We start from the raw sequence: 17,032 nt of genomic DNA, 5'->3' as shown, positions 1-17,032 counted from the left end.
AGGATAGGAGGTTGATAGGATCATTGAAACAGCATACCAATTTTTTTCATTTTCAAGAGGCCAGAAAGTAGAAATACAAGGATAAGAATTAAAAACTTAGTCTAAAGCTACCTATTATTAATGTTAGAGATAAATTATGGAAATAGTATGATTATATCTTATGTTCATGTTTGTATATTTAAATTATTAATAAACGGAGAAGAAAAATGGAAATTGGTCAATTGTTTATTGTCTTCGCACCATAGCACCACAATTTTGTTATGGCACAAGAATTCCCCGAGCCTTGCATATTAAAAACCAACCAAACAAAATCATCAACAACAAATAAAACCCCACTTAGAAGGTCTATGCAAAATGTATGCATTACAAATTAATGTAATTATAAGGGTTAATGTTGGAGTACAACACAATATTCTTGAAATGATTATTAATGCCCAGATGTCCTACACATTAACGGAATCCTGGACTTAATAGTGCCTATTCCCTGGTTAATGTAATATTGTCATGGAGGGTTCCCTCAGGATATACCAAAGCACAAATATGCAAAGGACAGGGAACACAGGCACTAGAAATACTATTAAACACAATTTCCTCATTCACTTTTGAATTTTCTCATTCAAGTTCTTTTATTACATTTCATTTCATGAGATTACTAAAAAAGAAAAGTTGCAACTATATTATTTTAACTTTTAAAGGATAAAAATTTCAACAAATGTAAAGAAACCAAAGGACAACTACAGACAAAAGAGAATACCATATATAGGTAACAAACATGCCCATTAACAGACATGACTACATATTCCATCCTATAATCTCATAAATCAAAGCTTTTAATTGTCTGGATTCATATGTGACCGTATTCTTTCCAATATGCATTCTTTCTTCTTCCAGGGGTTGTTCAATAACAGCAGGCACGTTCCTGCCATAAACTTCACAGTGTTCTAGAAACTGCACGCATTCTTGAATAACACTGTCACGAAGCATGATAGTATGTTTTGACATGTTTTCTAATAAGGACAAGAAGCATCTTTTGGCATAGTACCAGGTATCAGTTCCCAGTTTTTTATTGTAAGGTTCCAAGCTTTTGATAACTCGAGAAATCCCAAAGTCATAGTTTCCTTTGGCACAGTAAAGTGTCCCTATCACCAAATTCACAATGCAGAGATGGTAGGTTTTCTTATCTGGGTCATCATAGGAGAGCTGCTCTTCCTCTTTTTCAATCTTCCTCATCAACTCCTCAGCTTCTTCATTTTGACTTGTCATAATATATGAAACACAGAGGTTAGCCAATACAATAGCACTCACATTCAGGATGTTGTCATAGTGCTTCTTGACTATGGGCTCATAAAAACCGATGGCTTCTTTGTATTTGTTTTCCTGCATGAACAGAACATGAGCCACATTCAGCTTCCATACATCATGGTCATTGCAGAATTCCACAGATTTGCGGAAGATCTTTTCTACCATTGAATAATTTTCAAGGTTCCAGTAGATCTTTGCCTGGGCCATCAATACGGGAATATACTTCTCCAAGATGTCATCATATTCATTCACTGCCTTTTTGACCCCTTCATCATCTCTATTGTGTCTTGCTTCCTGCACTTGTTTAGTGAGTCTCCGGAGCTGCTCAGTCAGCATCCCGGCTAGCCCATCCAGCTTAATGAAGGCCTCTTCAGGAGCTGTCTGGCAAGTAATCATGGCATCTAAGAAGTCATAGAGATAAGGTGTGAGGAACTTATAAGTCAAGTGGGCATTCTCTGCCAGGACATCGGCTGCTAGGTCAAAATACTCATATTTGCAGTAGAGCAGCAACAGGTTGCCAAAGGTCTCTGGGGGAAAGGGGTTCTGTTGGAGCAAAAACTGTAGCTTTTCAAACCCTTCTGTAGGCCTGGCATCCATATTCATCAGCGCCTGGTTGTGCAGGGTCACAGGGTCTAACTCTTCCTCTGCCCTTGGTGGCATGTCAGTCAGGGTTTCCTGGGCCACCTCATAGTTTTTCAGTTGGTATTCTATGGCTGCCTTAAGGTTGAAGGCTTCCACCAGTGCAGTCTGGTGAAGAACTAAAGTGTTGCCAACACTGCGAAAATCAATGCCCTCGGTGGTCATGCCCACACCTAGCTCTGGGTGCTGGCGGATGCCATGCTCAATAATGTCTGCAATATGCTTCAGAGCCGAGGCATATTGTCGGCTGCTATAATAGGCCAGAGCCAGGTTGTAGGAAAGGTCAGGCCGGTAGCCCGAGGCCTGCAGGGCTGTAAAGAACTTGGCACACGCAGCTTGATACTGTCCCTCCTTGTAGAGCAAACAACCCAGGTTGACCTGGCTATCTGACTCGTTCTCACCCCCACTGTCTTCACCCCCTTCCCCACTCAGCAGCTGCTCCACCAGGCTCCTGGCCCCGGGGAGATCGCCCTCGCTGTACTTGATAGCAGCTTGTAGACGGAGGACCCGGCTGTGGTAGGCGGGGTTGTCCAACAGGAGGAAGGCGACCCGGGTGGCCTCGGGATAAAGGCAGGCCTTGTACAGCGCCTGGGCCTGGTACAGGCGGTACTGCTCCAGCTCCGGGTGCAGCTGGCTCAGCTGCTCATAGCACTCGGCCGCCATGGGGAACTCCTGCAGGCGGTAGTAGCAGTAGCCCAGCAGCGACAGGCCGGCGCGGCTCCTCGGGCTCCGCTGCAGCTCCCTGCCCAGCAGCTGCGCCGCCTCGGCGTAGCGGGAGTCCCGGATGAGCCGGTACACGGCCGCGGTGAACTCCCCGTCGGGGATCGGCGTACTGCCCAGCCCCGCCATAACCGCCAAGATGCCTGTGCGTCCCGGTTACCAAGGCAATAAGCCAACCGGAAACGGAAAACTCCTAACCCGGATATTACTTCGCAACGGAAGGGGACCGTTAGCAATATAAAGGAATCACTGAACAGGGTCTCTGGAGTACTGATACAGTCCTCGAAGACGACTTGCGGAGGAAATGAATTGGGAAGAGAGAGGAATCCTCTCCTGGTAGTTTTGCGGCGGAAACTCTACTTCCCGGCATGCACCGGTCAAATGCACCCAGGCCACTTGGGACTTGGCCGCTGTGCTTTCTGGGAGATGTAGTCTTTGCGGGAGGGAGCCATAGCCTGGCAGATGGGGTTTCACTGGATTTCTGTTTCTATGTAGATGAGTTGCTTCCTCTTGTGTCATCTTGGTCTTTGGCGAGAGGGCGGAAGGTTTGTGGTCGTGTGTCCTATATACTACGTGCTGCATACATGTGTTGTTTCGTGTTTTGTTTTTGTAAATTAATGGGATAGAAAAGGTGGAATATTTCCTTGGAACTCCCCTAGACGTCTGTTTTTAAGCTGCCTTGAGGGCACACTTTGTAAGAACATAATATGCAGAGACCAAGAGTCCTTATTTTTTGCTATTTCCACAGGAAATGGTTTTGTGAATCTTATCAGGTATGAAAGTCTTTAAATTTTAGATCCAAGTGTCTCCCACTTCCCTTTTTAATAAACAAGTATTACTGAGCAGATGTTGGTGTTTAAACTTGGCTGTGTTTTCTGCCCTGTTCCTCCAAATTTTTATTGAAATTAAGAAACAAATCTTTCTTACTCTCCCTATATCCCCACTGATTTTCCATGATCTGTATTGACCTGTCTATACCCAAGAAAAACGGTGTTTGAATAAAAGCATCTTTGCTATATATTTAAAGACTTCAGTGACAGTCCTTTATCTGTCTCCTCTATAGTTTTGCTGCCCCTACATCTTTTCTATATATACAATTTCAGAGCCAACAGCAACTGAAGTATGTGACTCTCTATTAGACCATTTACATGTATTAATTTTAATCTTATTGTCCACCCTATAGTCTATATATTACAGATGAAGAATCTGTCTACTAGAAAGGTTCAAGTGACTTGCCCAAGACCACACAGTTAAATAGTTAGTAGCTGTGCCATGATATTCGAACAGCTAGTTTCAGTAGGAAATAGTGACTGATGAATAATCTATTCCATATACCTCCTATAGATGAGTTTTTAAGGGCTCAGTGTTTGGTGCCAAGTTGTATGACAATGAATTAGTGGGGGTTTTTTCTGCATTAAAATAAGCAACCAAGTTTGTTTGGGTAATAGAAAGGTGAGCTTCCAGGCCTGAACTGTAGCTGTGGGCAGATGTTAAGGAGTAATGTGGGGGTGGTATAACTCCTAGTCACTTGGAATAGCTTGGAGGGGACTTTTATAGACTTGTGATTGCTCCTATCATAAAGCAACCGATTTTATGTACTAATTCAGTCTTTTCCTTTGCTCAGAAATTGGCAGAGCTGTGTTCTTACGGGTGGAATCAGACAAGGAAGCTTCCACTGTATGAATACCAAGAAAGGGACAAACTACACCCATTTCAGCAGGGTTGAGTAGGGCTCTGGCCACCTACAGAAAGCAGTTGATGAGGATCACCATAACCTTACTCCGAGGCCTTTTTCAACCCAGTCTCTGTGTGCACCATTTAAGGGCCTTCAAACCAGGGAGGTACACGGTTGAGGGATGCTGGCTAGTGCTGCTGAATATTTGAGGGTGAGTGGAGGAGGATCTTCACCTCTACAGCTGCCTAACTACACTTGTCCCTTGGACACTCAGGCTCCGTATTTTAAAATCCTTATGTATGAACTGTTACTTTGGGTGAGTTGCTATTAAATCAAGGTAAAATGATAGAACATGGAAACAGGAAATTGTGTTATATATCTCTTTAGTTTGCCTCTGTTTCTCAGAATTGCATCATGAAAGCATTCACCTTCAAATGGCTTCTTGGAAACATAAGAAAGATAAAGGACTATCTGCTCTCTGATCCCTACCGGTTTCAGTTGAGGTCCCCCTCTTTGTGTTGGTAACTATCTGTGAGTGTGGCAGCAGAAGTGGGCAGGAGGGAGGCTGTTCTGTGTCTTCCCCCTTATTTCATGTGCTGGCTTGACAAAAGCAGGACTTTCAGCTTAGACAGATGGAGGGCAGGTTCATTTTCAAAATGAAATGAGTGCCCAAATCACACTGTGAAATTGGCATGACCATCACTGCTGCTGTGATAGACTTTTATTTTGCCGCCTATAGGCAGTTGGGGAATAGGTTTGGGTGTTTGTGTGTGTGTGTGTGTGGGCAGGGGGAGAGATGGTGAAAGAAGACCCTTTAATTAATGATAGAAATTCTGGAAAGCAATAAATGACATAAATGTCATAAGGATCAGTGTGTTTCCAAAACGATCTTGAAAATCTGGAGCATATATCAAAAAAGTAACTGTATTGTGCCATTCTAGCAATAAGAAAGAATTTAGTGGTTGCAATAAAATGATTTAGTGCCTCATTGGAAGGAATTACTTTGGGAAAGTGGTGTTGGATTTTGCTGCATAAGGGGAGGCATGTTTACCACGTAGAAGAATTCCATTTAGGCAAAATGTATAGAAGCCAAAAGCATTTAGATTAAGCATTTTTGCTTCTTAACATGCTTATGTTTCTGCTTGCCAAAGTGTGAAATGATCAAATTCTATTTGTGTTGTTAATCTATTTGTCATTTTCTTTTAAAACTAGTTGGAAGGTATGTTTTCTTATTAATCCTGTAAGTATCCTATTGGTAAACATTGGTCATTTATGAACATCTCCACAACCATAACTGTGGTCAGACAGCTTCCTTAATGAAGGAAGGCATTTTCCAGTTGTCATTTCTTCCCCCCTTTGTTCCAGGCCATTTTCTACAATATGGTCAGTGTGGGGGGCTCAGTTATCTTGCTTCCTCCCTCCCCCATCTTCCACCATAAACAGGGAAGAAAATAATAAATTAGTGCCAAGTTGGGAATGTAGTTGACTGACTTTTAGGAGTATCTGTTTAATCTTTTAAGACTTTTGGAAAGATTGTATTCCAAATCAAAGCTTAGGAACATTTGTACTCAGAGGGTCAGACATTTAACCTCGTTATAAATTCTTCTTTCCTGGTAATTCCAGTTTTATTAATTTTTTAAATTCGATTTTCTTCTTGAATATAGCTGGTTTTTTTTATTGAGAGATCAGACAGAGGCCAAAAGCCAGGACTACAGGCTTTATTAGAGGAGAAGGACCTGCCAGGCTGTCTTGCAAGGGGAGGACAGCAGCACGTGCAGGGGTGGGCATACCTTTTGAGGGGTGGAATGGGAAAGGGTGGGAGGCTTAGTGTACTTGGCGCACAGATTGGTGGCTTACTGATTGTCCATATAGGACAAGGGCTTAGGGTATTTGGCAGGTGTGGATTGGTGGTCCAATGTATAGTCCATATAAGGTACCTGGTTAGTCACTCAGGTATTTCCGGGCTGCAGGTTACGTCATACTCCGCCCACCAGTTGGGGGAAGGGAGGATCTATCATTTATCAAGTAGTTTATATTTGGGGGCTTATGGTGTTATCTAAATTAATTTATCAGAGATCATAGCAGCATATGATTTATAAAAGGAATTAGAGAAGGCACAACTGTGGATACTGGCATTTAAAATAATCAACCTTCTACCCAAACAAAGAACTACTCCAGCCCCTGTGTTTATAAGGGTACTTTTTGTACCGAGACCAGGCCCTGCTTTGCCTAACTTCCCTCATGGTCTTTACAGCTCTTCTGGGAATTTGGTGATTCTTATTGTTGGCCACACGTGAAAAGCATGGATTAAAATGCCAGTGGTTGCTGCAGCCAGCACCGAGGACTGGTGATTGCTTAAGCTGGCCAGTAGGGGCCACACTACACCTCTTCCCTCTCCCCCCACTCCCTCCCCCCACCCCCTGGGCACCTCCTCTTCAGTCATTTGAATTGGCTTTGGGTCATTTGCTGCAGTTTGTTCTAATAGAACAGGCACAATGCTGTAAGAATTTTAAAGTTTAAGCGCCGAAGCCATTGTGTAATTGTATGGCATCAGTGTGGCTGACGGCCCTGGATGGATGCAATCCCCCTGTGTAATTGCCCATGCAAATTTGAGCAATCTGTGAGGACGCTGGAACCTGCATTTGGCTGCAGACTCTTCTCCCTCTAGGAAAATTTCAATAATTCGAATTATTTTTTCATTTTTAAAGTGTTCCAAGGAGAGGGCTGTCCCAGTATCCTTCTCACACAGGCAAACATCACAGATCCAGGCCAGGTTAATGGGCTAAAAGTGATCACCAGAATTTAAATTGTTGGTATTCAGATGCGTGCTTGCCTCTTTCAGTCCTTATATCCCCCTTATGAAGAGAAAGAGTATTCCGAAGCTTTAGTTAAACATTCAGCATTTTATTAAAAACAAAGATACTTAGGTCTTTTAAAGCAGCAGAATATCTCAAAATCAAGGATTAGTTACTTGTGAAATGGCCAAGCTGTCTATAATGTATTCTTACAATGAAACATCAGCCTGGGAAATCTACACGAAGGGAGTGACTTCAGACAACTCAATTGAAAACATATTTCCTTTCTTTTGTGTAAAGCAATAATTAGGAAGCAAATCAGTAGGAGATCCTTTTTAGATATTGTACATAAAAATAAAATGGCAAAAGCAATTTTTCCCTAAGGGAATGAGACCCAACAAAACCTAGCCTCTTATTTCCACACCACCATGCCCTTCCTTCCTTCTTCCCTCCCTCCTCCCTCCCTTTCCTTCTATTTTCTTTCTCTCTCTTTCTTTCTTTTTAAATTCATCTCAGTATGATTTAATCTAAATCTGAAGAAAAAAAATATTGTAACAGACACATATGCACACAGAAAATAAATACAAAGATAAATGTTGGCCTCAAATAACATTTTTTTCACAGCAAATACTTAATTACTTAATAAAACAAACATTTCTGTAGGAGTGTGTACATTCAAAACATTGTTATAGATTTAATACACAGATAAACATCTTTAGCACTGTTGAGAAATGTACCAAATATGCAACAACATTCAAAATTAAATTAGAAAAGATGTACAACCCCAAATTACTAGCTGAGGTAAAGGTAAACAATGTAAGGAGGACATCAGTCATTACTAAATCCAGGTGCTCATCATGAAATTCTCCAGACACACTGCATTTCATTTCTGCCAGCTACATGTTTTATTCTATTATCGCTCACTTATGAAACTTAGGACATTTTGGCCTTCTTGTAGCCAGACTCAGCCTTTAAATTTCCTGGTACATTTGAGTTTTGGGAGTTCCTTCCAGCACATGGCAGAACAACAGGTCATGGAACTTCGCTACAGTGGCTCTGCCAGAGTTCTTAGGTTCCCAAATCAGGTTTTCTTCTGTTGCTTTAATGAATCCTTTCTGGGTTTTTTTTTTTCTTTTTTTCAATTAAAACCCTTTTCTTTATATTTAAATCTGTTTAGATTTCAGTCCCACTTGAAGGGAACTACTACTGGAGATAAAACTATATCTTATGTCTCTGCAATTCACAAAGAGTCAGCAGGAGAAATGGATTTTTAAATAATTGTACTGCAAAGTAAATTAAGCAGACTCTGTTTAATGACCTAAGGCAAGTGGAAAAATTTTGATACATGAAAACAGAAACTGAATTACTTACCAATAATATTGTTATTACACTAACAAAAATGTAAAGGTTATTTCTTTTTTTAAATTTATCTTTATTGTTGAAAGTATTACAGATGTCCCTTTTTCCCCCCACTGACCTCCCTCCCTCTGTCCTCGACTCCTCCCCCCCCCCCCCCCCCACCTTAGGCCTCATCACACTATTGTGTGGTTATTTCTAACCTAACATGTATGTAAATATAAAATACTTGGAAATGAATAGACATCTCAGATTTTAGAAACAGAAAACACACATGCAATTTTAACTTCTTTTGACTCGCTTTATAAATTTACTTTCAAATTAAATTGACTACCATTTATGGGATATCTATGATATGAAATCATCTAAAACTGTCCTTTATGCGATAAAAGTATATATATTTTAAAAATTGTACTGATGATAATATCTTTTATGATCACTAGAGGCAGGCTCGGACATATCTGTGGTGAGGTTATTTTTAAATCTACCCCATATATGTAATTTTTTATTTTGCCTTTAATGAGATGACCTTTTTAGGTTTATTCCTATTTTATTCGAGAACAGAAAACAAGACAGCTCTCTGAAGACATGTTTTTAAAAGTTCAATACGGCTGGTCCTTTGGTGTGGAAATGAAGTCAGTGCTCTTATTTTACTAACAGAAAACCTGAAGCCTGGAGAGTCCCAAGATAACAGGTCCAGCCCGTGGCCAAGGCAGGATGGAGCCCTGGTCCTGCTGTGCACGGATGGCACCCTTTACGGTTTGCCAAGCTGACCCTACTGGCCAGGCTTGCCAGCTACACAGTAGCTTGTGCATGTGTCATCTCCACACTGACTAGTAAGAGAAGAAATAGCATCTCTAAAACAAATGCATCTTGTGGAGAAAGTAGGATGAAGTCATTTCAAACATGAATGCCAAGAGACCCGAAGAAGCAAACATAATCTGGTCAATTGGAGGTTTTGTAAGAAGGCTCACGTTTTAAATGCTTTCCTCCAATAGGAAATAAATATAATAATAAGGAATGGGGAAATTTCGCTTTCTCTGTTTTGGAAAAGCTGACTATATGGATAACTACACATACCTCACATTCTTGGAAAATTATACATTATTTAGAAAAGGGATTTAAAAACCTTAAACTCCCAAGAGTTCAACCTCTAACCCCCCTGGGTTGTTGCCACCCTCCTTTCCCACTGCCTGGGTCGGGAGGAACAGGCCAAGGCATTAGTCAGCAGTTTCTGAATTCTGACCCACAATAGGAAAGATACTTCCAGGCAGGAAAAATAGATGGAGGCAATTACAAACAGCTGCTTGATTGATGGTTGACACTGTCAGGGCTCCACTGTATGGCAGATTGCAATGATGTTGAACTCCCCTTGCTACCAGTGGACGTTGCTATTGGCAACCGTGCAGTGAAGCCAATAAAAAGGCAAGGAAATGAAGGGAAAACTCAACCTTAGCGGAAGCCGTAGGGTCTGTGCTATAAATTATGTTCCCCTCAGCACTATGCAGCATCAGTGTTCAGGATCGCTATAGTGCTTGTAGCTGCCTGCAGTCTTCACGGGCCCTGGGTCCAGTTTTATCAGCAGGCACACGCTTTAAAATGTCGCTGTAGATAGTCTGGCATCCGTCTGTCTGGGCTATTTATATTGTTGGGGAGGATAACAGATGTGGGTTCGTCTCTGCCTCACCGGGTCTGCTTTGCAATTCCCGCTCGTGATATAAACCTGAGCCGGCACAATAGCCAGAGCAACACCTGCAGTGCTGCTGAGCTGCAGGCGCCCAGGGTCTGTCCCTAACTCCACCCACCCTTTGTTCCTCACCTGAGGAGGGACAGCCCGGCAGAAGCTATTTCCTTTATAGCAGAGTGATTCCGAAAACTGGCTTAATAAAACCCATAAATCTGAACAGCCTCCTCTTACCTGCTCTGCGGAGGCCATGTTCCTGCGCTCATTTTCTCCTCCCGGCCCTCTAGTCTCCCCTGCAGAGGCAGCTGTGAAGGGGAGCCAGGAACGTTATATTTTTGAACTCCCACTCCTTCCTTCTCTCTTTTGTCAAACCTCTCCCTGCTCAAGTATCTCTCTTTTCTAAGCAATTGATGACAGGATTGTGCACCCCCATGTGATTTGGTTAGAAGTGCATTTGTCTGTGTGGATTGACTTTCACCTTCCCTTTGGCAGTTTTCCGACCACCTGCCTCAGTCACTTCTCCTCCCCCTCTGCCCCCTTTCCTCCTCCTCTTCCTCTTTCTCCTTCTTTTACCCCTCTTTTCCTGGTTTATAATTTTACTTTGTTTCTTGCCACCTGGTCCCTATGTGTATCTGCTCTTCCCTCACTTCCGCTTTGGTACCTTCATTCACCCATTTTTTAAAAACACATTTCCTGAATGCCTGCTCTGTGCCAGAAAAACAATGTTCTTTGTGGACCTCAGCCCCTATTTCCTTAGTATTTGAGTAATGAAGTTAATAACTGATACTGGCCAGGGGCAATAAGAACAAAACATGGTTTATAAATTTTAGATTTTTCAGAGCTGGAGTGAACTTCAAGGTTCATCTGGTCCAGGGATTTTCAAACTCCTCGGAGCCCCTTATGGAGCACCATGTATGTAATCAAAGACATGTGGATGTGCAGGGGCTCTGGATCCCCAAACCGGTCAAGTGGAGGACTTACAGAGGATGTTTCATATCTTGGGGATTCCTTGTGAGATATATTTGAACAAAGAGTTACAAGGTTAAATGTGTTTGAAAACCATTTCCTAGTGTAATCTCATTTGACAAATGAGGAAACAGACTGAGAGAAGTTAGGTGAAGAGTCCAAAGTCATCCAGTCACTATGCCAAAGCTAGCTTCTCACTTCCCATTCTTTGGATAAGGCATAGCATGACCTCAATCTCAGGTAAAATGGGAAGCAAAGTGGCTTTCTAGTCCTTGCATTTATTTCATACTAGTGACCTGGTGCATGAAATTCGTGCATGGGGGTGGGGGGTGCCCCTCAGCCCAGCCTGCACCCTCTCCAATCTGGGACCCCTGGGGGGATGTCTGACTGTCAGACATCCCTCTCACAATTCAGGACCACTGGCTCTTAACCGCTCGCCTGCTTGATTGCCCCTAACTGCCTCTGCCTGCCTGCCTGCCTGATCACCCCTAACCACTCTGCCTGCCGGCCTTCTTGCCCCCAACTGCCCCCCCGCCAGCCTGCTTGCCCCCAACTTCCCCCCCTGCTGGCCTGATCGCACCCAACTGCCCACCCTGCTGGCCTGATCGCCCCTAACCGCCTCTGTCCTGGCCCCGCTACCATGGCTTTGTCCGGACAGTCTCCCGGAAGGTCTCCTGGTCTAATTAGCATATTACCCTTTAATTAGTGTAGATAGTTTATTCCTACCCATTATAAACCTGGCTTTCAATAGAATATGTGGTCTCTGCCTAGATCAGTGGTCGGCAAACTGCGGCTCGCGAGCCACATGCGGCTCTTTGGCCGCTTGAGTGTGGCTCTTCCACAAAATACCATGTGTAGGTGCGCACATACAGTGTGATTGAAACTTCGTGGCCCATGTGCAGAAGTCGGTATTTTGTGGAAGAGCCACACTCAAGGGGCCAAAGAGCCGCATGTGGCTCGCGAGCCACAGTTTGCCGACCACGGGCCTAGACCATCATTTGTTAACCTGCTAGACATTATTTCTAACACTCAGGAAAAATCCAAAATTGGAGACTCCTGCTTTTGCCTGTAGGATGGTACTGACAGTGACCTTCAGTTTTATACAAACACCATCACTAGGAGAACTCAAGGTAGTCAATGATCATTCTCCATGGTGCTGCTGTGTCCTGTGAAATGTCTCGCTGTTGGAAATAGTTTCTAAATGTTCATATGCCACTTGTGGTAAATCCAGCTATAGATTTTCTTTCATCCTTACTTTAATTAAAGCCTATTAATCTATTCCTTCTGGGAGTACAGTTGATCTACAATGAAGATTGAATTAAAAAAACTGAAAAAGGTGATCACAATCCCAATGTAATGTTATGAATCTTGTGTAAAACCCAATCAAACACATTTGATGTATTTCTACTACAGACTTTTTTTTAGGGGAAACGTGGGAATAGTTGGTGTTTATAAGGATAATATAGTTTATCTTTTACGTACACAAGTCTCCTGGCTCTGAGCCATCATTAAGAAGCTTTAGGATAAAAATAAAATACCTCTACAGCATACAAATCAGGATTCTTAGGACAGTCTGGCACTAAAGGGCACTGGGGAGAGGTGCAAGGGCAGGCATTGTTGCCTTGTAACAAATAAAAGAGCCATATACAAAATGAAGCAGCATTAGTGACGCCTGTACTGTTCCGTGTTCCCTTGGGTCAGAATGGGCAGGGCTGCCTGGATCCACAGCTGTCTCCTGCCCAGCGCCTGTCTCAGGCTCAGCCCATGTCTGTCCATCATGGAAAGTTGAGGATCTTGGGGTGTGCTCCCTGCCCCACCTCCTCCTCTGTCCTTCCTGTCACGCCCTTCCCTGTTGGCCACACTTGAAGGTGAAACCCCAGTCATGCTTCCCAGCTCATCCTCCAGACTTTCTGTCTGTCTGAGCTTAAAGGAACAATAGGATGAAGAGGCTGGACCGAAGCTGGCTCTTCAGGATGTAGTCATTTTGCAGCAGCAGCTGACCCTGAGGGTTAGTTACTGTTTGCCCCGGCCACCAGGAGGCCCGCAGAGGAGGGGGAGGCAGCTGAGACCAGCAGCCTTTTCTGGTGCAGCTCTTCCCACTTACTTCTGTTCTCAGACACCGAATCCAGCATCGGCTTCAGTTTCACATTGACCTTCACCAAGGCCTAAAACAAAACAATCAGAAGGTGGGGGAGAGAGGAACTGGAGTCACTGACATGATTTTCCAGCTTTCACGGTGAGAATGGAAACCGGCTGTGAGGAATGAAAGCGATGATTATTTGGTAACCACGAGCTATTTACAAGAAGTACACATGCATTGAGTGTCACTGTTTTATACTAATAGAGCCGATGCAGAAAATGAAAAAATAAGACAGGTGGCTGTGCACTACTCCCGGGTGCCAGCCAATTAGATTATGACCCTGTTTTAGATCCACATCAAGCAAGAGAGGAAAAAAAATATCTACTCACACATGTCTACTAATATGTGTATCTCTGTCTGCCATGGAGGCCTCCAGATCTCAATAGACCATGAACTTAAATTTTTACAAAAATAAACTTACCGTTTGCTCCACCGGAGATGACTCCAGGTGGACTCACCTGAATAAGAGGCCAGGTAAAATCTTGAAACAAGAGGAGGTTCTCATTTTTAAAGCAAGGATCTTGGAACTGTGCCAAAGGCACAGATCACTGGGAGAACATGTATGGAAATAGACATGAGGGAGAAGGAGTGTGGAAGAGAGGGACAAAGGGGTGTAGGAGAGATGAGGGAAGAGGAAATGTAGGAGGTGGCGACTGACCATGAGGCTAATGAAGGTCAGGATTTAGGGTCCTATTTGTAGGAGACCCTTCTAAATATTGCCTTTTTACTTAACTATGTGTTTTTTTAAGTCCCCTACTCCCCAATGGTATAAACTTTTGGCCTCACAAAGCTTGGATCACCCCTAAAGTGGAACAAGGATCGTGGAGCTGTGGGGTGTTAGCTCGTGGAAAGGTAACACTTCCCGTTTCCTCTTTATGCCTCGGCTCCGAGTTCTGTGGCCACACACGAGCTCCCCAGGAGACACCTCCCCGTGGAGACACCTTGCCGGTGTGCCCCGTTCACCACAAGGGAAACACACCACTGGGAGGCACCCCGCCTGAAAAGCTTTCTCCCAGCTGGACGGGTGGCTAGGGGGCGGCCAAGAGCAAAGTCCTCCGCAGGAGGAAGAGCTCTCTTCCCAAAGCGGCTGCAGCCACCTGTGTATCCCCTCCCCCTCCCCCTCCCTCTCCAGCAAGTGATAGGACCACAAGTAAAATGTAACTGGATGTAAAGTAAGCAGGTGAGGGATGAAGAGCCCGGAAATAACTGGTACCCCCGTGAGCAGTAAGCACGCCAACTTGGCTGAGATGATGTTCTCTCACATCCATGTCCCTTACACAGACCATATTCTCTCCCTTAAAAGTGATACTTACCACACCAAGCAGCAGCACCTACATTTGTTGTTGTTGCTAATCTTGGACTAAGGATATATTTTTTTCCATTGATTTTTAGAGAGAGTGGAAGGGATGGGGAGAGAGAGAGAGAAACATCGATGTGAGAGAGACACACCGATTGGTTGTCTCCCGCAGGCGCCCTGACCTGGGCCAGGGATTGAGCCTGCAACCCAGGTACGTGCCCTTGACCAGAATCTAACTGGGACCCCTCAGTCTGAGGGCCGATGCTCCAACCACTGAGCCAAACAGGCTAGAGCAACATCTAATTGTAAACCAGATGTATTAGTTATTCCATACAAAAATGAAGCAGCAATATAATAATTCAGGCAGCAGTCAAAATCCCATCTATGTCCATGAAAAAAATGCAGGTGCCTGTTCCTGCTCAACGCGTAGTGTTTTTGTTTCGCCAGCAGTGTGAGGTAGCAACCAGCGCCACGGTTTCATTGAGCATAGCTTGGCACCGGCTCCTCTTCACTCTGCTCAGGTCTTTTAATTAAACTGACTACTGTAATTCCTATGGAAATTAGTGTTTATGTTATTTTACTGCTACAAAAGCATTTCTCTAGAAATTTTTTTTTAATCCCAGGAGCACAAATTGGATTTTTTTTTCTGTCTGAAATGTAATTAAAAACTCATTTGATTACTATATTTCTGGCTCTGTTTTACTTATTAAATTCTAGTAATCAGTTTTCTTTTATGAAGCTGCTGGGAAATGATCTCAAAAGCAACACATTTTTCTCTACTTTGGCAGGTTCCCGAGCATTTTACTAAATTACATTCATAGCACCTGCCCGTGATTCGAGTTACTCCACCAATTTATTCCTTAAACCATTTTAGTTTATTTGGCATAGTCCCCAAAAGAGGTTTCTTGCCTTTATCTAGCTCTTTGTTCTCCCTCTTGCTTCCTTTGTGTTGAAAAACATCTTTTGGGGGAGTACATATTTCTCAGAATTCCTTCTCTCGCTACATTGTCCTTAAACACAGAATTGACATTCCAGACCAGTGGTTCTCAACCTTCCTAATGCCATGATCCTTTAATACAGTTCCTCATGTTGTGGTGACCCCCAACCATAAAATTATTTTCGTTGCTACTTCATAACTGTAATTTTGCTACTGTTATGAATCGTCATGTAAATATCTGATATGCAGGATGTATTTTCATTGTTACAAATTGAACATAATTAAAGCATAGTGACTAATCACAAAAACAATATGTAATTATATATGTGTTTTCTGATGTTCTTAGGCGACCCCTGTGAAAGGGTCGTTCGACCCCCAAAGGGGTCGCGACCCACAAAGGGGTCGCGACCCACAGGTTGGCGACCCACAGGTTGAGAACCGCTGTTCTAGACTATCGTTTTCTCTGGCAGGTGCTGGTTCTAGGCAAAGGTAGAAAAAACACAATCCTGAAGAATTATTCCCCCACACTGCAAACGTGTTACACAAATGCAGCTAACTGAGAGAATATAGGACTATTAGAAATTAGGAAGGCAAGGGATGACCCACACACTACGTTCCAAGGTCTGTCAGGAGGAGAATGGCTCCCAGTATTTAGAAAGGCATGGGTATTCCTAAAAGCTTCTCATCAGCAAGTGCCACCGGATGAGTTCTGTGCGAATGCCTCTAGGGTCTGTCTTGTTTGACTTGCTGTTCACTCAGTGAAAAAGAAAGAAACCACTTCTTGCCTGTCTGCTCATACGCAGAGGGACTCAAGGGTACCTCTGCTGTGCCATCAGCCCGGGGCTTCTGGGTCTCCTCGGTGGCATCCCTGTGGTGTGGATTTCCCGTTTTCATTCATGTCCAGAGGCAGGGAACTCACTACTTCCCAGGGGCGTTCAGTTTACGTTTGGTTTTGATTTTAGAATGCTGTTCCTTACATTGAGCGGAAATCTATGTCCCTGTAACTTCTACCTAATGGTTCCAGTCCTTGGGATGCTTGCCCTTTAAACCAGAAGCTACTGGGGCAATGTAGGACTGATGGCTCATGTGCCGCCTCTATTGTAGGGTAGGGCTGGATCTGCCCTAAGGCCCCTCCGCGGACCCCAGCTCTCTCTCCTGCCACTCCCTTCTCTGCTGCTCTTCCCTGGGAACTCGGACCTCCTGGGCCTCCCAGACTCCAGGCTCTGCCTCCACAGTGAGACCCTTGGACTCTGCCTGGGTTCCCCTCCCTGTGCTGCAGCCTAGAAACTCTCTGCAGGTAGGAAGCTGGGACGGTTGTGGGCTCACCTCACTTGTTCTGCTCTCTCAGGAATGACCATATGTGCTGCCTGTTGTCCACTGTCTGACAACTTGCATGCATTTCTCCTTCTTTCGGCCCCTGTTGTGACTCGTGGCCAGCAGTGGAAGTCTCGCGTTATTGGTGTTAAATGGTCTTGGGTATTATTCCGAGAGTTCCCAGGGAGAGTGGAAACAAGGCCTTTC

The 17,032-nt window shown here is 43.8% G+C and overlaps 2 protein-coding genes across 3 annotated transcripts in view; both read right to left on the bottom strand.

Annotated features, from left to right (window-relative positions):
* Positions 1-213: 213 nt before the first annotated feature.
* Positions 214-2,799, bottom strand: LOC139015631 (intraflagellar transport protein 70B). The gene has a single exon (XM_070423406.1). The coding sequence runs from the start codon at positions 2,788-2,790 to the stop codon at positions 793-795; it is 1,998 nt and encodes a 665-aa protein (XP_070279507.1). The 5' UTR covers positions 2,791-2,799; the 3' UTR covers positions 214-792.
* Positions 2,800-12,213: 9,414 nt separating this feature from the next.
* The window catches only part of PDE11A (phosphodiesterase 11A), a 285,421-nt gene continuing 280,602 nt past the window's right edge, over positions 12,214-17,032 (bottom strand). For both annotated transcript variants that reach the window (XM_070422681.1, XM_070422682.1), the window contains one exon: positions 12,214-13,302. In XM_070422681.1, the coding sequence (XP_070278782.1) occupies positions 13,147-13,302 (156 nt within the window). In that variant the 3' untranslated portion in view covers positions 12,214-13,146. The remainder of the gene's footprint in view (positions 13,303-17,032) is intronic.

Source organism: Myotis yumanensis, unplaced genomic scaffold (assembly GCF_028538775.1).
Source record: "Myotis yumanensis isolate MYYU_CA2020_CCGP unplaced genomic scaffold, mMyoYum1.0.hap1 SCAF_8, whole genome shotgun sequence".
Classification (NCBI taxonomy): domain Eukaryota; kingdom Metazoa; phylum Chordata; class Mammalia; order Chiroptera; family Vespertilionidae; genus Myotis; species Myotis yumanensis.
Note: the sequence above shows the minus strand (reverse complement) of the source record. Positions and strands in the feature narration are given on the sequence as shown.